Here is a 21,982-nt window from a genome sequence, read left to right on the forward strand (position 1 = left end):
GATGAGAGCGGGTGCCAGTACAGGTTCTATTTGTTGCGGGAGAGAAGGCACCATCTTTCTGGGTCTTCCTACCTGCACCTGGAAGAACAAGAAACACCATGAAATCCAGAGCTTGATTTTTTTTGAGAATCAGAGCCCCCCCCCCCCACCCCAGGTGGAACAGAAAGACATGTACTAGTACAAGACAAAAGGTGACCCTATACTGCAGTTCTCTGACTACTGAACACCTACAGCTTTGACTGTTGCCATAGAAAAGTCAGGGACACTGGCTGTCTTCAGTTTCTGCTATTTCCTGTTCCTTCCTGCTTTCCCGCTTCTCCTGCTCATCAAACGGCGAAACATTCCTCTAATGATTACCACACTTCCGAAAAGGGGGAGGCAAACACAAGTATCGTCATGGCAACCTGCCCTCACTGTGTCCCTACTTAAGACAGGGGAGGGAAAGCTGATGAACCGCGTGTTTGTTGTCGGGTCAGTTGTGCCATGCAGGAGTTAATGTGTAAATCCAATCTGATTGTGTAGATCTATAACTACGACTAGAGGAGCAACAACTCCGGAAGCCCTGCCAGTATATATGTCTTGGTGTGTTTGCTGCAGGTTCAAATCCATTCGGCGTTCTCTCACCTGTGGAGTCATCCTGGACCGGCTTCGGGGAGGGCGGGGGGCAAAGACCAGCCCATGAACTTACTCCATGACATTTGGGAGTGAATCCTTTTATTTACAATTCACTCTTAAGGAGGCCCAAGAAAATATCACAATGACATGTAATGACATTCTGACAGCTGAACAGTAGACTGTAAATATTTATATTTATATCTTAATACTGTAAAGCAAAGACAAAGATATATATCATTAACAAATATGGGAAATCCATAAAAAGTACTCACAGCCCAAAACATACTTACACCGGTACAAAATTTTAACTCAAGTCAATTCAATACTGTATTACTTATTTGATGATTCATATCAAGAAATAAAACTTAATGCTTGTGCAAGCTACAGTAAACACCGTAGTATAAAACTGTTTTAATACATCATACCGTTAACGTTCAAACCCGATTTATACATCCTTCAGCTCAGGGGCCTTGCAAAATGAACCCAAACACAAAGCTGGACCCTCACCCTACATTACCATGGTAAACAGTCTGTATGGGCTGCAGCCACGGCTCAGGTACTCCGGGACAAAAAACTCATTTGCATTGTCTGCCATGCCACCTAACTGTCTTTAAGTCACTTGCATGACAGGAAAACTGTTTGCAAAGTTAACCTGCACATCTTATACTACGATGAAACAGACTAACTCCCACATTCTGGCCTTCCGTGCTGCAGGGACATTTATTTGCACCACAGACTTCACTCAAACGTCAGTCCTACTGCAAAAATGGCGCACGGCATGCCGACAGAGAGCACAAAGGATGACATAAGAGCATGGGGATGGAAGCCTGGAGCCACATTCCTAACTGTCACCCTTAACCAGAAGGAGAGAAGTTAATTTAAAGGCACAACGGCACCTTTCAGGTTACCGCCGAATCACTTAGCAGCTCTCAAGTCAAATTTGTACAGTCGCAAACATATCATTACAAGCCCCCCACGATTCCATGGTACCATTTTCTTCCGTGTTTGTTTGTGTGTTAAGACTGTGTAAACGTGCAATTCACACTAGCGGTGAGCGCCCCCGCCTCTGCCCCCCACCACAGCTGTAGAACCTGAGATATCTGCTAGCACCATTTCACCACAAGTAGCGTCCCTCTGCTTTGAGCCTGCTGATGGTGGGGAGGCTCAGCTGACTCCCAAGCCTGACTGTGTTTTGACTGTCGGGATTTAAACAGAAACGACTGGATGTGACACAGCCCCATGCCCCCCGCTTTGCGGAATGGCTGTATCAAATGTCATATCTAAAGTTAATGATCCGAAACAGAACCTTCCCAGTCCCATAAGCCCTTGACTTATATATTATGGCCAACAGACACTGATAACGGGAAATAAAAAAAAAAACATTACAACAAATGAATTGCAATAAAACTATAGCATTAGTACTGCTTTAGGGCTGACGATAGTTCTCTGGGGGTGGCTGGGTAAGCAGTCTATTGGACTTGTTGCACAATAAAACATCTTGAATCTTGAATTAAGCAGTTAAATGTAGCAGGAGTAACAGAGAAACCACCTATAAGCTATAATGAAAAAAGCCATTTATCTAAATCACTTTTACTCCATACATACATACATCCATACATAAAAAAAATGTATTAACAGAAAAGCCCCCAGCCTAAGTAATGGGGGGGAGGGGGGTAATTTTACACTGGCTAAACATGCTACACATTAGTGGATATCTTGTACTTGGGTGACATATTGCTGTGGAACCACACAAAGCTGAAGATCACGCCCATGGTCTTGGGGATGTTCTCATCGTAGGCGAATCTGATGGCTTCATGTAGGGGCACCTTCACCACCTCGACGAGCTCCCCCTCTGACGTCTGCCCGCTGCCCTCGGCCACGCCCACGCAGTTCTCATCTGACACCTCTGCGTAGAACATGGTCTGCTTGGCACCAGTGACTCCCACACCCGACCTATAAAAAACAGGGGGACGAATAATTCATTGGTTCATTGAACCACCGATGGGTCTCATCCAGCCCTTCGCTCTACGATCCTCATGCACAGCTGTGATAAAACAGCCAATGGTTGCTCCAGGTGAGAAGGTTCCATCTAATGACTACTTGATGGAAGACCCCCTTGCTCCAGGGAATGACATCCAAGCTTCAGTGTTCCTTGTCATCAGAAGCTTGCCTGATCCAGTTTGCTTTATAGTCCCCGAAGGAAGATAGTAGCATGATTTTGCCAGTCAAAGCTGCTGCTGGCCCATCTCCAGTCAGCCAGGGTTACCAGTCTGGCAGATCTGATGTCCCCCATCCCAGTTGACGTCTCTTTCCTGAGAGCCACAGCCGCTGTTTTGATTCGGTTGTCTTTCACCTGCAGTGCTGAGGGTCTAAAAGCCCTTCTACCCCAAAGAGGAAGAGCAAGCGTCACGCCATGCACTGCAGTCACTGCATCACTTAGGTGTTGTGTCACCCGAGGCAGCTCCATGCGAACTCAACAGGACGGCCCAAGCACTTGGTAAAAGGTAGCAGCTGCTGCGAGATAAAGAGTGGCCCTTTCTTAAGAAGATCCCCCCCCTCCGCCCCACTTTTTTAACCTCATTCTGGGGAAACTCATCATTTGAAGGACTGAGAAACGTACTGGAAAAAAAACCTCCCAGGCACTGCCTGATGGCCAGTACAGCCCAAAAAAAATGTTAAAAAGGCAACAACCCATACATATGCCATCGGATATCTGACGCCTCGTATGGAGTTTGGCACAAACTGGTATTCAGCGTTCAAAGGAAATTAAAACTCTACTCAGTGCGAAGAGTGTCTGGTTCCTCAGAGGGGAGATACTGTGTAGTATTGCCCATAGGAGTCCTGCTGGAACATCCTGTGCGTGTCGCTTCCATTTAACTTTGATTAATGAGATGCTTAAATCCTAAAAAGGACCCATAAAAGAAAATGGGGCTTTCAATGCTACAGGACAAAAGACATTCCTGCTCAAGCCCAGGCACATTCCAAACAACCACTTTTAGTCAAACATTCCCTCTCACACACACCACCAAACATCAGTTTCATTTCTGTTTTCCTCTTATTTGCTTCAATTTTAAGAAATCCAATCTGTGTTGACAGGCAGGAACCAGGACGGCCCTGGCTCGGGGCCTGAGGTATGTGCTATGCGATTGGTTTGGCCTGTGCCTGCCTGTAGGGATGGGTTCATCCCTCATGGGGCTTATCTCAGGCACTGGCTCATGGGGGAATGGGGGCTGCCATGACACCCAAAGACTGGGGGTAAGAGGGGGGACCGAGGCAGACCCAAGCATGTTGCCAATTTGAAATAGTTGTTCCGTTTCTTCATGAGGGAGCTTGGGCTAAAGCATGTGGGAGAACCTGAGTAGCTATCTACCCCCCCACGGGGCAGAGGAGAGCTTTGTTTACAGGACTGTCTTCAGAAAGCTGGCGAGATGGAACCGATGAGGGGCCGAGGCCGTTACGGATGTCTTTGGAGCTGACAGCAGCAGCGTTCACTTACACAACGGGATCGCCGTTAGCTTCACTAGCCATCAGCATCGCGACCGCATTTCCTCGCCATGAAAGCACCAGGTCTCCTCATCTCCAGCGAGCATCAGCCGCTCATTCTCACGCATGGCTTTCTCAAGCATTTGACAGGGTTCCAGGCATCATGTGTTAAAGTTGCGGCGTGCGAAATCACACGCCCAGACGCAACACAACTCTTCCTCAAAACCAGAACTGAGTCAATCCTAAAAATATCACTAAAGGCAAGAAATGATTCAGACATGATGACAACATGTATTATGGGCATCTGTGACTAAAGACTGGAGTTTCCTTGCAGAAGGAATTGCACTTCTAAGAAACTACGTTTCTTGCACATCTAGAGTATGACCAAGTGTGGTTTTCCACATTTTTATGAATGACATCATTTCTTTTGGGCTATCATTAGGGACACACGTGTTCATGCAGACATGTACAGATGTGAGTAATGTTTGAAACTGGCCCACAGTTCACATGCAATCCCCATACACTTAGGAGTGGTGTGGTTGTGTGAAAACCAATCCTGGGAGTCCGCAGTGGCATCAGAAGCAGGTGCAGTTGCAGGCAGGTGTGTGGGCTCATTAGATGCCTTTACAACATCAGCCTTCTGTCCCGTAGCTGATAGCAGCACAATGGACCATTGACACTCTCCAGGTGGTACCTGATTGCAGCTATATAAACCGATGTGTAAATCACTGCAATAATGGAGCCATATCCAGCCAATACACGGCCCAGTGGACACAGGTAGGCTGATAACTGCTACCTACATGAAAGCTTTTTGTCTTTCCAGTAGCTTAAAAAAAGGAGAAAGTTCACGTGGTGTTTTGTACGAACGGAATGTGGGCAGGGGCAGCGAGATAAGGCCGGCGTCTGATGTCCCGAAGGGGATATACCTGTAGGAGGTGATCCTTCGCAGCTTGGTGACAGGAACGTCATAGCCGCACTCTTCTAGAACCTCCTGACGGGCGATCTCCTCCAGGGAAAGGTCAGGCTTATCCACTGGCCTGGCACACAACTCGTAGGTCACGCCCACTGAGGCCGGTGGGATGTCCTGGATGTGTCCCGAATCCTGCTCTGCATTATCCGTCTCTGTCTCGGCTGCGTCCGCTTCTGGCTCATTGGCTCCACCCTTCGAAGCATCTTTCCCCGCCTCTTCGCTGACCTTCTCCTTCACCTTCTCTGGCTGGCTCTTCTCCCACTCACACATGTACACCGCTGCTGGGGAAGAAGGTTTATGTGTGAAAACACGTAGATATATCCCTACAATCTGTGTGCAACCCCTCTGACATTCCTGTCTTTCGTACTCATGCAAAATCCTTACACACACACACACACACACACGCACAAAGAAGAAGTAAAGCATGCTCATCAACAGATGGGCCCTAAGGACAAAAAAAGTCCCCTACAGTACATTGTTTGAATACTATTCTTTAAGTGTTTACTGCCGTATACTGTGCTGTTCTGAATGCAACGTCTTCCTTCCATTATTAAATGTGCTGTACTTGCCCAGCCAGAGTTTGGAAAGTACAATAGGGTGGTGCCCGTGTCCTGTAACGCCCACTGAAATAAATAAAAGGCCTTTTTTCTTTGCAGCAAACACTGAGCGCCGAGAAGATTTATAAAAGGATTTCTGGAATAGGGACTCGCTAAAATCATGACTAATATCAGCTTTGTTTTCAAAATACCGCTGGCAGGGCGCAAGGGGTGTTTTATCGCGGTGATGCCTGAGACTTTTCCAACGGGCCCGCCGTCATGTGGGCTGCGGTCGGCTCTCGTCCGCGCCGCCCAGCGCGTCGTCCCGGCAAGCCCGACCTGACAGGGAGCAAGCGGCTGGGGCAGCAGCGTTTAAAGACGCCCCCCAGGCACACGCCCAGGTGCAGAAACGCAGACATGCCACCTCCGCTGGCTTTCTACCGAGACTAAGCGGCTGGAGAACTTTGCTGCCCGGGGGGGGGGCGTAATCTGTGCTGAGTGCTAGGGAAGGCGGGCTTGGAGCAAGAGCGGCGGATTACGCTGAGTATTCTGCGGTTTTATGACTGCAGGCCCCGGTTGTGCAAATAAATAAAATAAAACAAAGGAATTGGGACTGCAGGCGATCCTGTCAGATATAGCGTGGGGGTTGGGCAGGGAACTCAGAGTGGGGGGGTAGGCAGTGTAGGTAATGAAGACATTTCGTCACACGCAGGATAGAGCTCTCCTGTGGGGGGGGGGGGGGGGCAGTACAATCTCATCACTAATGCCTCTGCGGCAGCACAGGGAGGCAGCTGAGCGGAAAATGATTTCCCAGCATTCATGCTGCTGATGTCCACACAGCTCCTGACACATGCCTGCAAGTAACGGCTGCGCGACACGGTTTTAAGAAAAGGGCTGGCGACAGCGGCTATGGGAGGGATTAATGACAGACGGCGCGGCGCAAGGAGACGCCACGGATGCGAACACAACGATCAGGTGAGGGAACGGAGGAGGAGGCCGTACCTGGACGGAACTGCTTGACTAGGATGAAACAGTGACAGGTCGTGTTGAAGATCAAGACAGACACACTGTAAGGAGACAGGAGTCCAAAAACAAGAAGATAAAGTTCAGAAAAAGGTCTGTAGTGCCCCCCACCCCCCTTACCCCTGAGCCACACAGCCCTGACAGACACCCCCCACCCCTCGTATTCATCACCAGCTCCCTTTTAAGCTTGAGAGAAACACTGAAATAATTTCACTTTTCTTTGCAGTAGTGGATTAGACAGTGTGCTTGCATAAGCACTATTCACGCTAGTGTTGTGTTACTATAACACACTTACTGTTAGGCACGCGAATCAGAAGCCTTCGACCAAGGAGGTTATGAATCATCTGTATATGTATCTGTGCTAACGGCCACCGACCCCCCCTCCCCCCGTTCAGCGAAAAGGGGTAATTTAGGGCCGATAAAAAGAAAACAGTCAGCAGTCCCTTCAGGCACGACTGGTCTCAGACGTGCCGGTGAGCCGGCTCGGTCTGGAGCTGCAGTCCTCTGTCAGGGCCGATTAGCTGGACTGCAAAACACCGCTACATTGATGATGGCGAACCAAGCCGTACGGAGCGTCGATGTCCTTCAGAAGGACGACACCGTGTGAACACACACACACACACAAAGCACCGGCGAGTACGTCAAAGGGGCTTTGATTACAGTGCCAACGGCAGCCGTGGGTCTAGAACACTGCCTGTCCCTCTGTCATTTACCACTTAAAACGTACACACAGCTTATTCCCACACCCCCCCTTCCACGTAAACACCTCACCACAAGTTGGGGCGGGGGGTGTTAAGGGGGAGCTTTTACGCTGAAAGAAAAAAAAATACGCCCCCCTCCAATCTATTTGGGATGTCAGACAGTATCAATTAAGCTGCAGGCTTTGATACAAGGGTAGTTGGAAGCTTCTACACCAGCTGAAATGTGAGGTTATCGCCTTAATTAATGCCTCGGCCTGTTTCGTGTCGCCCCTGTGTCCTTTGAGCAACTCTTCAAGGGACTTTTGAAGTTCTTTCCCAGTCCCAGTCCCGACCCCCCACCCCCCCCCATTTAAAGGCAAGGTCAGCTTGGTGCCACGCATCTTCTAATAATAGTAGGGTAAGACATGGATGACCACAGGAATGGGGCAGCACCTTGCTCCCCTGCTCACCCAGGATTAACATCCCCGCCTTTGTCTCTTCTCCTTACTCGCATTCTAATCTTCCGGCTAAACCTTCCTCTGAGAGAAAAAAAAAAAAACATCTTGATCTTAAGAATCTCAAGATAATAGGATTTTTGGAGGGAACGGACAGCGCACACAATGGCTTAGCGGGCGTCCTATGGCTCTTCACATGGAGGACGCCTCCACCAAAAGGACTCAAGTGCAGGGCTTTACCGAACAAAGACCCAGAGGGTGCGGAGCAGGACGGTGGAGGGGCGAAGGGGGTCAGTCATCTCTGTCACCTTCTCCCACCTCAGACCTGAAGAAGACGTTATAAGACCAGCCGCACATCAATCGCACTCCCAAGCTCATCTCCGTCTCTGGAAGCCCTTCGTGGACGGATGCAGGCACAGGAACTCCTGTTTTCTCACAACCATCGTTAATTCGCCCGCGCAGGCGCACAGCGAATACTCAGTTAGCAGGGGACGGGCATGCAGGTATGGCTACAGTCGCGGCTGCGATGTGCGCGTGTGCGATCGCTGGAGCCAGGCAGCTGCGGCCTGTGTTGGGAAAACGGAAGTGGTTTAAGATGCAGGAAGCCAGGCCCTGGCTTTCCCATGGAGAAAGGGCGCTGTCCAATCATCTTTCTTAAGCAAAAAGAGGGAAAAAGCGCATTATAAAAGCGAGGAGGGAAGCACTTTATCTACAGTGCTCGAGATTAATTTCAGTCCCTGATAATGAGTCTTTTCTTGGATCCACGCCTTCACATACTTTTCTCCGGTATCCCTCTCAGCTCAAAAAAAACAAACGCACTAGGAAGAGGAAACTTTCAGAAAGCGATCTGCCTCTCTTTCCTTGTAGGCTGCGGAGAGGCGATAAAGAGGCAGACTGGACAACACCCGAGCTGTCCAAGTGGGTCAGGGTGACTCAGATTGGACGAAGGTCACAACCCCTGTAGGCTTGTCACCAGAGCAGCTTCAAGAAATAAAAACCAAGGCAAAGCACAGAGCTCTCCTTGCATTGCAGCCTGAACTTGAATTATGGGACTGCAGCCAATGGCAGCATAAGTGCTTCAGAAACTTCTGTCCTGCAGCCACTACTAGGGGAACCAGCTCAGAGTCTCGCTGAAGATAATTGCTATACCATCCAGCTGACACAGGGTCCTCAGAGTTGACATCACAAACACAAGAGAAGGTCAACTGACAATGGCTTCCCCTCAAGCAAATCTCTCATGTTTGTGTCAGACCACAAAGGACAAATAGCTGGGTGCTCCTCACAAAGAAGCACAGAGACATTAATGTCCCAGGCAGATGCTGGTTCACAATGGCTTTACCTTTCACTCAGGCCTGGCAACTCTCTACTCTCCTTCATTGTGGTGAGGAACTGAAGAGCATCACTACATCTCTCCTCGTCCAAAGAGTGACGAAGAGGTCTTCGCCAAACCCCACACTGCGCCCTCACTCCTTATACCTTTTAGGGTCATTTAGACATTGGAGAACTAAACTTTCCTGATGATATTATTCATTTAATACACTTCGTTTTGGATGTACACAGATACAGTTACTGGGGAGGTAATTAACGAATTTGCTCCAGCTACCTATAAACTTCAACTTCGTGTCTGCTCCTGGAATGGTACTGTAGCCTGAAGAACCACAGGCCCGAATGAACCATTCTGGCGGTCATCAAGCGTTAGATGACTATTTGTTTGGCCTACTATTGATTTGATTCGTGGACGAATATGGGAAGGCGAAGGTGGGATGGTCACCGAGCTAAGAATAAGTTTCTGTAACAGACGAGGCTTGAGTACTTTGTCTAGGATAAAAAGTTCCAAGTGACCTCAGCATTTTTCTGCCAGTTTTGCATGAAGTGATATGGACATTCAAGCCATTTCATGACCTCAGCCCTGATCATAGGATATTACAGATGCATTCTCACCTGTCATGGGTTTGCATAAAGTCCCAAGACTTCCTGGTTCCATTCTGTGAACATAGAAAATAAGCATAACAAAATTAGCCAATATATTACAGTATATTTATTATATATAAAAGTAAGCTGTCCGAACATAACAGAGAAGTGGACAGAGGGATTCTTTCCTGGGGCATAAAGCTGACATTTGATTATCAGGGATTCCATGTGTTAAGGTAGTTAGATCTAGCAACTTTATTATTACCATTTACAAGCAAACAACAGAGTTCACCACAGATGAAGAAGCTCTTGGTTCTTAAACTGCTTATTAGAGAGAGAGCATAAGAGCTTTTTTTTCTCACTACTCGGGTCACAACACGTAGTTTGCTGTAGGGGAATGTACATACGGTGCAGCAAGAAACCCTGTTTGGAATGCAGGAAAATGGGGTGGGGGGGGGGGGAATCATTACAAAAAAAAATTTGAACACCCACACACACTTTCCTGTGCACAAGACGTGTGGAGAGAGATGTACGGGTTTGTCAGACTGCAGGAAGAACAAGTAATGTGGGTGATCTGAAAGGAAAATGCTATAAATTAAATAAACACTGTGAGGAAATTGCTTTACCCCCCCCCCCCCTGCCCCCCGCCCCAACCCAGGTCGCCAGGCTGAGCTGTCATGTCATCCAGTCATGTGTGAAAGGCTCTCCGAATCCTAGGATGGAGAGCAAGATCAATCCCATGAGGGGAAATGAAGTGTGTTTCTGTGCATGTGTGTGTGGCAATAAGGCCTAATCTCACTATAAGAACAAACAAACAAGAAAAAAAAAAAAGCACAACTGCATTCAATTTCCCGCCATTCGTGGCCTTGAAGCAGAGGTGCCGTCAAATCCGTTTGCAAGCCTGACGGTGGTTATCCGCACGCATGCCGCCCTTAACGCGACAAGCCACCAATCTGGGCAGATGCTGAAATTCGACACAAGCAACGCAAAGCCCACACCCCGCGCGCCACATCTGTTCCTCGGAAAGACACCTTCAGCGAAAACAAGTGTGACTCTTCGTCCTCTCCCACGTCCGTGGATTTCGCTAACAGCAGAGAACACATCGTCACGTTAATGAACTCCTTATAGTCGAACCCCGTCTCTTATAAAAAACCAGCACATCTCAAGTGACAGCCATTAAACATGCAGAAAAAATTGTATGTCAGGCCAGAACTAATGACTGAAATGACTCACAGAGAAATGACAGATTTCAGCTCTCATTACAGCTAGCACATTGAGATAAAAATGGTTATTTGTGTCATCTTTATTACTGAGCGGCATTTCTAATCTAAGAGCTCCTGGCGCAATGATGCTGGGCAGGACAAACATTATGAATATACATTCGTTTTTACCAAAGGTGCTATAAAGCTTGACAAATAATGACAAGAATGTGTAGCATAACAAAGGGGTTACCAACAGCTAACAGAAAAGGGAAAAACCACGAATAATTACCCAGCTATTGAAGATAATCATTAGGTTTTTTTTTTTCTTATTAGCAATGACACAAATGCAGATTTAAAGTAGACAAGTGTTGATATAAAAATATACAGATAACCAGCCAGTATGGCTCACTCCTGAATAGTAATGAGTTATCACATTTTCCAGAATGACCTAACAAGCAACACAACTCCGTTTAGCTTTAGTTACACATAATTGTATCCAGCTAATTTTGGACTGGATGAAATTGTGCCTGTTTCTAACCAAATCATTGCCTAAAATATGCTCCTGAGAAGCTCCACGCTGCTGAGCAAATCTCTGGCAGGGGCCGAGATTAATTGGCTCATTGTTGCAGACAGAAACAGGATTTTATATACAGCGTTATATTGGAACTTCTGGCACAAGGCAAAACCGAAATAAATGTTTCATACACCAAGCTGCATGGAGGAGAAAAGGGGAAAGGAAGAGGAGAGGGAGGTGTCACAAGCGAGCAGCTCTTCACACCAGTCCTTGTTAATCTCTTTGACCTTTCCAGCACTGGCTCCAATTCACTTTCTTTATGCAGAACCCAACATTGGGATATACTTACCTCATTCACCTGTCAATCAGGCAATAAGCCACAAGCAGCATACCAGATCTATAGTGACAATCAGGGCAGTGTTCCCAACCCGGTCCTCAAGGACCCCCAGACAGTCCACGTTTTTGCTTCTACCGGGAGCTGGGAGGGAGCAAAAATGTGGACTGTCTGGGGGGTAAGCGAGTACTTGGTTGGGCAACACTGAATCGGGGTAATACCGAGAGCAATGGACAAGCCTTTCGATAAGATAAACTTCAATATTATGAAAGGCATCGCAAAATTAATAATACCACAATTACAATGTGTTTTCTAATCAGGCAGGACACACGATTTTGATTGGTCCGTCTTCTCGGCAGCTGGGTTCACTGGTCCTTTCATACTTCATGTGACTGGCTAGTGCTCCAGTCTTACAGGATTTTTGCAGGAGTGCAGCTGTCATACAAGCGTGAATCATCGAAGGTGTGACACAGATCGCCCCAGCCATCATCCCACAGCTTTCCTGCAGGTCCCAGTAAGCATCTCTGTCCTGCCCAGAAACTACAAGCCATCTTCCATCAGCCTAACGGAGAAGCAGGTGTTTCAACAAGGAAGGAATTTCAACACTGCCGTTTTAATTCAAATAAGATGTATACATACAGCTGAAAGCTATTATCTCAACATGTATAACCCCTCATCCCAATCAGAAGTTAAATTGACCGGTCCTCTGTTGATGAACATATCCCATCTCCCCCAGGGTTACACTGAAAAGTGACAAAGGCAATTACTAGGGCTAGGCAATTAACTGCATTTTAATTCCAATTACATTTTTGGCTTCCAGTGATTATCAAAACAAAATAATCAACATAAAACAATTATCGTGGCACATTTCATTTTGCAATTTCTCATGTTAGAAATCCAGCCCATTTTTATTTGTTTCTCAGTTGAATTATATTTAAAGTTCAGGGAAAACCACTTTTTAAAAATCTTTCCAGAGTCAATGAGTAATTGTGTTAATCGTGATGTTAATACTGATCAAAATAATTGTGATTATGATTTTTTTTTGCCGTAATCGAGGAACCCCAATAGCAACCTTCCCCCAATCACCATGTGTCAATCATCTGTGAAGCAGCCCTAAGCCACACCCATTGAGCATCTTCTGAGCCCTCTGGCTACCAGCAGCATTTGGAAGTCAGGCAATCAACAGGGAGGGGTAGCACTTTGGTCAATACATGCGTCACAGCATTGCTGTGGAAAGTCAGGGCCTCTCCTGCCTCGTCATGTGCTGGTTCTCATTCCGACAAAGGTTTGGTTCTACAATAAGGTCGTACAGATTCTAGAGTTTGTTAAAGGATCTTCCTCAGCTTTGCTAGAAAAGTTGCCGAGAAAGATCACAGTCTGGGTTAATTTAGTTTCTTGCCGAAATCCTCTTATATCTGAAGATACTCTGAAGCGAGCTCTTCACAGGAAATGGCATTAAAACAGCTGCCAAAAACGACGGAGCCTCCTGATGAATATTTCAAAAGATCCCGAGTGATGATAGAGCACACAAAGCACGTTTTGATCATGTCCCACTCGTCCGTCTTCCCATCCCGCCCAGGACCGCTCCTCTTCCCTCCGACACACGACTGGTGCAAAGTCATGCCCGCCTCTTCCCCCCGACCCTGAGGACAGGGCGGCGGAGGGGGGGTGGGATAGCAGGCAGACAATACACTCTTTCAGACGAGGTCGACTGCAGCGCGACGTGCCGAAGGCACGCGCCACTCCACGGCCGACATCAGACAAAACCGCATGTCACAGGGAAACCCCCCACCCCAAAAAAGACAGCGAATCAAGGCACTGGAGTCCGCAGAGGTAGGGTGACTGTCAGTTACAGCCATCGTTTGTCACCAGGTGCCATTCCAATACTCGCTGTGCCACTGAAGACGTCCCCCATCCCCATAAACCCATAGGTGTGTGACAGTTGGTATAAGAGACACCAGTAACTAGGGGAGGTTCACAGCACATCTACCAGCCCCACAGGATCCAGCCCACTCCCCTGGCAGACTGGGGTGGCCTCCATGTGGGCATTGTTCAGAACATTCGCATTTAGGAAGGAGATCCAAAACTGGCATAGTGGGTGACAACCACCAACTCACCACCAAAACACTGCAGATTCAAATTACAGAGAAAACGCCGCTGTACCCTTAGGTGACGATTTAACCTGAATATTTTCAGTGAGTATCTGTCTGAACATGTGGGCTATAGTAGGTCATCGGCTCCACACAGTCACTTTCTCCGGGAAGAATACCTACCTCCATGTGGCGTAGCGTGTCTTAGGTGAGTAAGGAGCAGAGAGGTAGACTTTCGTGGGGTGGGGAGGTTCTGAGAAACGGGTCATCCCCCTCTCCTCCGCAGGGGCCGCAGACATGCATCGTTTCATGCGAGTTCACTGACGGTACACAGTCTCCCACCGGTGGACGCATGCAGATTAAACCACTTCCTTTTGGGGTCACGTAATTCGGAGCACCAACCAGAAATGGAACAGGAAGTCCCCACAACACCATCCCCCAGCCCTCTCCCATCCCTTTTCCCAGTTTTCTTGCTCAGATTTCACATTTTCCGGAAAAAAAAAGGCTTGCGCAGGCCACAGTGGCAGCGCTGAGCACATTTTCCGGAACGAGAGGCAGATTCAGACATGACAGCCGGGCTTGCCGAGGGCAGAGGGACCGAACCGCACGAGAATCAGGCAGCAACAAGTAGAAGCAAGCGCAGATCCCTGCTAAATATTTCACTGTGTTTAGGTTCATAAGCTGACGGCACTTTCACTCTCTGGTCTATAACGCAGGTTATCCCCCCCCCCAAACAAAATAACAGATGGGGGGACACCGTGTGTATTTCCGTGAATGCACGCAGGCAGCGCCAACAGAAAGCGGCTCGTAAATAACATGCCTGACATATCACACTTAATTACGGAGTATGCAGGCTGCGCAGACGCAGGGACGCACACGTGTAATTACAGCGAGTCGGTATGCATGTGTAGGTGGTGAGGGCACAGGATGCATGGCAACGGATGCTGGATGCGCGGTGTGGGGAAACGTGGCCGATTCAGATCACTCTCCTCATATCAAGGTGGATCTGAAACACTGACATACTCATCGTCCTTATTAGCAAGACATCTCACAACTGTCCGCTCATCCATCCATCTGTCCTCCCTGCCCCAAGTGCTTACATTTTGTGACTTAACATGCAAAGAATGAACCACACTGGTTTAATTTCACACGCACAAAGAGCTGTCGTGATAGTAGCATAAACGCCTAAGTGTCCACAGCAAGTGGCCACTAGCTCGTTCAGGCTAAAGATACCACCCCCCCCCGAGCTCACAAACCGAGTGCCTCCAGAGTACCAGACACAGCCCCCCTCCCCAAATAAAGAAAGCACCACTACAGACTGGGATTGGGCGTAGATCACCCTAATTGGCCAACCACTCTGCTGCCTTCATGACGTCGACACGCAGCGCCCCCTGTTGTTATAAAGGACAAAGAGACCAGAGACACAGGCAGCTATAGAGTGAATTTAACATACACTAATGTCACGAGCAGACCACTGCATTTCCTTTAGCAACATGTACAGCATCCTCTCTGTCTCAAAATCTGTCCACAAGCTGGGAGCGAGGCTCCCGTAACAAACCAAGTCGCTCCTACGCTGAGGCGTGATAAATCGGCTCTCGAAAGTGAAGCCATCTTCAGAGAAATTATGACCCTCAGGCAGCGTTTTGGGCAATGCTGAGAAGAGACACACATTTCCTTGCTCCTGTTTCCTGACAGCGCTACATGGAGCCGGGAGGCCAGACGGACAGCTCGTCCCCGCAGTCTGCTTGGCGCTCGAAAGGGGCTCCCAAACGCCCTTCTGATCATCAGGGCGATACCGTACTTTACACTGGGATGGCGAGCGTGATTTATGAGCCCTTCCTTGATGAAGCACTGTATGCTTCCCCGTAAACATTCTGCAATCACCCGAGGAAACACGACACAGGACACAAACACAATGTCCAGAATGACCAACCTGCCCAGCCTGCTGGGAGGGGTGCCATGGGGGGGCGGGGAGATTAGCTCCCCCCCCACCCCCCCCCAACTTTTCCCACTCATGAGATTCCTTTGATTCCTTTAAGCTCCAACACGTAGGACCCCATTCTTCCACAAAGGGCTATTCAACAAGAATAATGATAATCATCATCGGCGTCGTATTAAAATTAGTAAGAGCGTCACCTCAGCACGGCACGAAGTGCACTTTTTCATGCAGGCTTCAGATGGGCACCCTTGACGTGCTGCGTCTCTCTTTTAGAAATGCGTTTTTCAGGGTTAAAGCCGGGTAGCTACCAGGATGATGACAAGGGACTAGGGCTGGTTGAGACCGATGAAACTCGGCTCTTGTCGACTGTGAAAATTTGCACAGGAAAACACACCGGCAGGACCAGCGGCAATGGTTGACATACAGCCCAATTAGACATCTCAGTTTCGCCAACTAGCACCAACATCGATTTCGCACGCCCAACCGGCCAACACGGCGCCAATGAGGACCAACCGCGTCTGACAATGCCGCACTCTCGCTGACAAGCCGACGGCCGAAAATCTGCTCTCTGTGTTCCAGCAGGAAATATGAAACGTGGAGCTCGTCTGAATGCGTCTCTCCAGCTGTGCGTGCCACTGTGGTGCAACAGTGCATGCTCCATGCTGACAGGGCACACCCGTTATTTCCACGTCAGGTGGATCTGACTTGTCTGCACAAGCGAATGATTGACCTTCACAACCACAGATTTGATCATTTCATGGGAAGCTCCTTCCTGGTCCTCACCTCTGTCGCCCGTCTGACTCACTTGGCTATAACATAAAGTGTGCCAGCAAATCCTATTTCCTGTGCCTACTGAGCGCGCTCAGCAGCTAGGGCCACCGTAGTGTTGCGAGCTGCACATTTCCCACGCCCTCCTTGCCCATGGGGCCTCGGCTCATCAGCGTCCTTCATCCGTTCCGCTTCACCGCAGGCCGCCGTCCGCCGCCTCGCTTGCTCCCATCCTAATCCCCTCACCACGCCACACTGACCACCGGCCCACCCACCCGCTGTCTCATACCATCCTCCCCCTCAGAAACCAACCAGTTAGCAACCGGTCCACCGGAGCTGCCGGTCATGCGTGCCAGGACGCTCAGATCAGGAGCAGCGCTAGCTTCACGTGCAGTCCGGCAAACGTGCACTACATGCGTGCCAATCAATAGTCTGCGGACGTCAACCTCGGTGCACATGTTTTTCTACAGATACGGATGGAGATTAAGAAGAATGTTAAGTCACGATGACATGAAACAGTGCGAGGCTGAAACCAGCCTCTCTTCCGAAGGTGTAGGGTTAAGATACTGAGGGGGGAAAAACATATCCCCTTAGGCAAGATTCCAGGTGAAAATAAAAGGGAATCAAAATATTCTCAGAAATGCAATGACAGGGAGAAAGATAAGACCCAAGGTGTGAAGAGCAGACAGCACAAACAGTCAGATCAACAAGACAAAGCCCAGATTGGAATTCTTGGACCGCAGAACCGTACTTTGTGGAGCAGACCACCTTTTCCTCGAACTTTAATCATCAAAATACCACCGTGACAACATTTATATTTGTTTTATTCAGCAGACACTTTTGTCCAAAGTAACATACAATGTGTGGTAAATAGCGCACTGCAAGCACCTTCCTTCCACCACAAAGTTATGTCATCAGCGGTTTAATCTTGTATTGTTTGGGCTTATCTTTCTTTCTGGTTGCTGATACAGATCTTTTCTAAATCGGTTTCGCCAGCCCGATCCTGGCTTGTGTGAATTGAACCCAGGGTCTGCTTCCCTGTTGAAGGTGGCATGAAATCACTTTTCTTTACAATACTCCGCTGACCACAGCGATTGCTCACCACTCGCTCGCATTTCGTAATAGGCCATTTTCAAAATTCTACAATTTATTGAAATTACCACTGTACATATGGAAAGTCGTAAGCTGAGCCATTTTCGGGCTACACTGTCGTGTACAGTGTTTCCAAACGCGGACCATGCTAAAGTCAAACAACCGTGTATTAGCATTTCCTAACTATACCGCCAAACACGGAACCAAACAGGGGAAAAAAAGTCTTTGCCCGTCGGACCAATTGTTTGGACCTTTTGTGTCAGCAGAACAAAAAAACTATGTACAGAAAATGATCTTGACTCAGTTCAAGGTCAAGTACAGGAGAGGAGCCACTCATTGCTTGGAAGTGATTGTACCAAGGTTATAATACTCACTAACACTAGCAGTTCTAGAATTGCCAGGTATTGCGTCAGTGTCTTATTACCTTAAAACAGATCTACATGTTTGACTGGTATTGGGTAGGTAACAAAAGGAAATTTAAAACAGGCACCATTTCTAACTGGACACCACTGACCAGAACAGGCAGAATAAGTTCAAACCAAGAATGGCCACGTTTAGGAGGGAGCACATCAACTATGACGGGAATCTGCACGTGGTGTTAGGTTTGATTACGTTGCGTCTGAAGTGGGATGTCCCCCCCCGCCCCCCCCCCCGCCCCGCCCCCGCCAACACTGCACCACGCCACCTCTCACAACACCAGAAAGTCAAGAGCAAAAACAGTTTGTGACAGTTACAGTTCAGCCATATGAAGGAAGGAAAATCTCGCAGTGAGGCTCAGTCCAGGAAAAGAGCAGCGGCAACCACTTGGGAGACAGATTCCTTTGGGGGGTGGGGGGGTGCAGTGAAGCTGTATCTGATGCCGATATGTGGGCGGCACGGTGACTCAACACTGCAGCTCCATCGTAGCTGGACGCAGAGAAAAAAAGCTACTTTAAGGCTTTAAGACCTTCAATGGCCCCTTGAGACCAAATCAGACCAAGCAGAACCTGCTCTACACTGCACTGCTGCTAACTGTGGTTGTTTTTACTACTACAATTGAACTGCTTCAAAATAAAACACAAAACTGCAAGGATCTTCAGAGCCTCCCACCACGACCGAAAATGTCCAGGCATCCTGAGGTCACACTGATGTCACTTTTGCCTCAGCAGAAGAAACATCATAATGTTGAGTTTTCACGGTGCCAACACAAGCCTTCGTAAAAGAGCAAGCAAAGAAATTAAAGAGAAGAGATAATCCACCTTCTCTGCAAATATTACCTCAGATATAACACGTGGAATATTCCGATTGTCACAATTCTCACAAAATATAAGCGTAGTCATGACCGAAGGCTAAATTTACCAAAGTGCTTTCCCACTCCTGGCTGAAGACCCGTCTATGTCAGGATGTCAGGACATGAGAACGGCACCAGCTGAAGTTCACCTGGAAGAGGCTCTCGTCCCCTGACTGGCTGCCCTGGAAATCAGACCACTGACTCACTGACAAATCCTGTGGGGAAAGAGGTCTGGGCCTTGTGAGGAAACATCAGCAGGCAGCAGAAGGTGAAGGTGGCTCCGCAGGTAACAGTGTTGCCTTGCACCTCCAGCGTTGGCAATTCAAGATTTCCAAAGACATGCATGTGCCCGATAATTAAGGGTGATTTAATGTATGGGTTTCCTCACTAAAAAAACTGTCTAGAAAAAGCCCTCGGTCAACGTGAACATCACCCCTGTCACCCCCTATGCCCACTGAATGTGCCTCTGCCTGTGATGAAACAGCATCCCATCCAGTGGGTACCCAATGCTGCCTGCCATACGCTCCAGACCCCCCCCATCACCCAAATCAAGATAAGTGGATGGAATTAATAGAGAACTCAAAATTAACTTTAATTAGGCTAATCCTTTCCTAAATCGATACAATGAAATGCCCCCAGGTAAAATGAGAACAGGTCACAGAAACAGCAGCGTTTACTTCCGCACAGATAACGAAGCGTATCCATAAGGAAACTGAGGACTTAAATGTGCCCTTAACATATGCGGTGCAATTACAAACCCGATAAAAATTACTTCGATATCTGCCCTAAGCCATATATTAAGAGCACGATAACATTAATATGAGTAACATATACCACGAACTAAGCATAAAAAGGAAACTGTTATTCCCGCAATTAAGGTGGACTTCACTGGTGGGGTTTTTAGTTATAAAATAAAAAATATTGTACGTCATATTTTTTATACTGTCCAACAGCAATACAATCATTTCAAGAACTGAGTCGTTTTTTATTCTTAGTACAAAATGAACGAATGAATGAATGAATGAATGAATCGATTGATGAATCAATGAATGAGTATCTGTGCACTATTTTGAAGCTAAGTCAGCGATCGAGAAAGTTGATGTGAAGCATCCTACATAAGATCTGTTAGAGGCAATGCAGAATCCCTGTACATGTACTACACATCTCCTTAATGCCAGACAGCTTCCCGCACCAAAGCCGATATTAAGCATCAAACCAGCAGTCCAAATATGTGAATCCACGACTCCAGCACAAAAACACGCACGACTTCTTACTCTTACTCTAAACACTGTATTATGATGATGGTTAGATTAGCGAACACAAATGGGGGTTGGCTTGTGATATAAATGGGGCATCAGAGAAAAAGCGAAGACAGAATTCGATCCCGATATCAGACAGACGACCACCTCCGACTGAGCGACATATCGACTCACCTGGCTGTAGTGCACCCTGAACGGTTTCAGCATATCTGAGCTAGTGCACGGAACTACCTGGATGTTATTAATCTGCTCCATGGCGCCCAGGATCCCTTCAGCACTTAGTGTGTGTCACCACAAACTGCACATCTACAAGGGAGAACACTGAAAGATGCCTACGGGATCCTATAAAGGACAGAATACTGCTGTACCGCCGCTGTTTAGTTTATACGATCGAAAAAATAGAAAAGGCTTAAATCATTCATTACTAAAAATAGCGAAAAGTATTGTCGCATTTCAATCCGCCCATTCTACACTGCTTTTCTAGGCTGATTATGTTCTTATATTTTTTAACGCAATCTGTTATTCGCGAATACGTTAGTTGGTTACAATTTCTTACATTTGAATGAGGCATGAGAATGGGAAACAAATTTCGCAAAGTGGGGTAATTGCAACACGACTTGTCCTGAATAGGGGGTCATGGTATGTTTTGGGTGGAGCTGGAGGTGTAACGCCCTCCGGCATAAGCCTATGGCAGGTGCCATGTGCGGGATGTTCGCAGCGAGGAGCCAAGGCAGGAATGGGAGATGGATCGAGTTAGCAACAGAACGATTAAGTTTATAGGGTGCTAAAAGATGTAGGACTCAATAAGTATATTTTGCACCGAAAATTAAAAACACAGACGCACGCTAGTGTTTAATTGCACAATTAAGATAATGTTGTCCATCCTACGTCATTTCTGGTATGGGACTTTGAAAGCAATAAAAGTTTTGTGGTATACCCAGAACTTTCAGATATTTTAATCACTGACTCTTAACCCTGGTAAGAGGTATACATTGCATGATAAACGGAATTTTTGAGCATCCTGGGGAAATATGCTAGAACCTGTAGTCTAAATCATCCACACTGTTTTCAACCTGCCATTATTATTAGCCTACTAAGGACCATTTGAGTATGATTAAGGTGGGGTTAGAATGAAAGAATTCCTGTAGGGGGTCCTCCAGGAACTGGGCTGAGAACCATTGGTCTAGATGCATGAACTAGCACTTTCAAGGTAACTTTATTGATCCCCATGGGGAAATTCTCTTCACGCCTCTCCCAACTGTTGGTGTAGCACCCAGCAAGCTAGAAATTAAAGGAACAAGGACCTGCATATGTACCAACGGTGGGCTTGAACCAGCAACTTTCTACTCAGAGGCATAGACCCTTATCCCACTTAACCACAATGCAGTTTTTTAAGGGATTCTATACAAGTGTCAGCAAGGTTCATTGAATTACTTTGACGTTGTCTTAGTTCACATTTTTCAAACGACTTGGAATTCTACGCAGCTGTCCATTTCACAGAAGTACTTAATGTTTGAGAGTAATAGCCTAAACTGGGGCTCCTTCTAGGAACTGAAAAACAACTACCAGGCCATAACTACGGGTCCTAACACAATTTTGGCACAATACACCAGAGGAACCTCACCGGACGTGTTCAGAATAATTCAGAATTATTACTGGAAATCAGAAAGCAGGATTAAAAGAGACTGGAACTAATATATATCCCCAGAAGGCCCAGTAGCACTCCAGGGATCTCTAAATTGCCCATATTGTATTACTGTGTGTGTACCTGCATGTTCCCTTTGATGGGTTGGCCTTCCATCCAGGGTGTGACACAGCCTGGTGCTCTGTGCTTCCCCTGA

The 21,982-nt window shown here is 47.4% G+C and overlaps 1 protein-coding gene across 5 annotated transcripts; it reads right to left on the reverse strand.

Moving 5' to 3' along the window:
- Positions 1 to 222: 222 nt before the first annotated feature.
- LOC125708073 (uridine diphosphate glucose pyrophosphatase NUDT14-like) lies at positions 223 to 20,759 on the reverse strand. 5 transcript variants are annotated; one of them, XM_048975582.1, is made up of 5 exons: positions 20,698 to 20,759; positions 9,704 to 9,747; positions 6,607 to 6,671; positions 5,025 to 5,349; positions 223 to 2,568 (listed from the first exon to the last, which is right to left on the reverse strand). In XM_048975582.1, the coding sequence occupies exons 1-5, from the start codon at positions 20,710 to 20,712 to the stop codon at positions 2,313 to 2,315; spliced, it is 705 nt and encodes a 234-aa protein (XP_048831539.1). In that variant the 5' UTR covers positions 20,713 to 20,759; the 3' UTR covers positions 223 to 2,312. The 5 variants fall into 5 exon arrangements, with proteins under 5 accessions (XP_048831539.1, XP_048831537.1, XP_048831541.1 ...); XM_048975580.1 differs by having other exon boundaries at positions 20,316 to 20,708; XM_048975583.1 differs by having other exon boundaries at positions 224 to 2,568; positions 5,025 to 5,346; positions 20,698 to 20,752.
- Positions 20,760 to 21,982: the final 1,223 nt, after the last annotated feature.

The sequence above is a fragment of the Brienomyrus brachyistius genome, chromosome 14 (assembly GCF_023856365.1).
Source record: "Brienomyrus brachyistius isolate T26 chromosome 14, BBRACH_0.4, whole genome shotgun sequence".
Taxonomy (NCBI): Eukaryota; Metazoa; Chordata; class Actinopteri; order Osteoglossiformes; family Mormyridae; genus Brienomyrus; species Brienomyrus brachyistius.

Coding starts and splice junctions, on each gene's coding strand:
- LOC125708073 (XM_048975580.1), bottom strand. CDS start 20,396: ATGGAGCAGATTAATAACATCCAGGTAGTTCCGTGCACTAGCTCAGAT. Junction 6,672..9,703: donor TTTATGCAAACCCATGACAG/GTGAGAATGCAT, acceptor GTCTCCTTACAG/TGTGTCTGTCTTGATCTTCA. Junction 2,569..5,024: donor CGAAGGATCACCTCCTACAG/GTATATCCCCTT, acceptor TGTTTTTTATAG/GTCGGGTGTGGGAGTCACTG.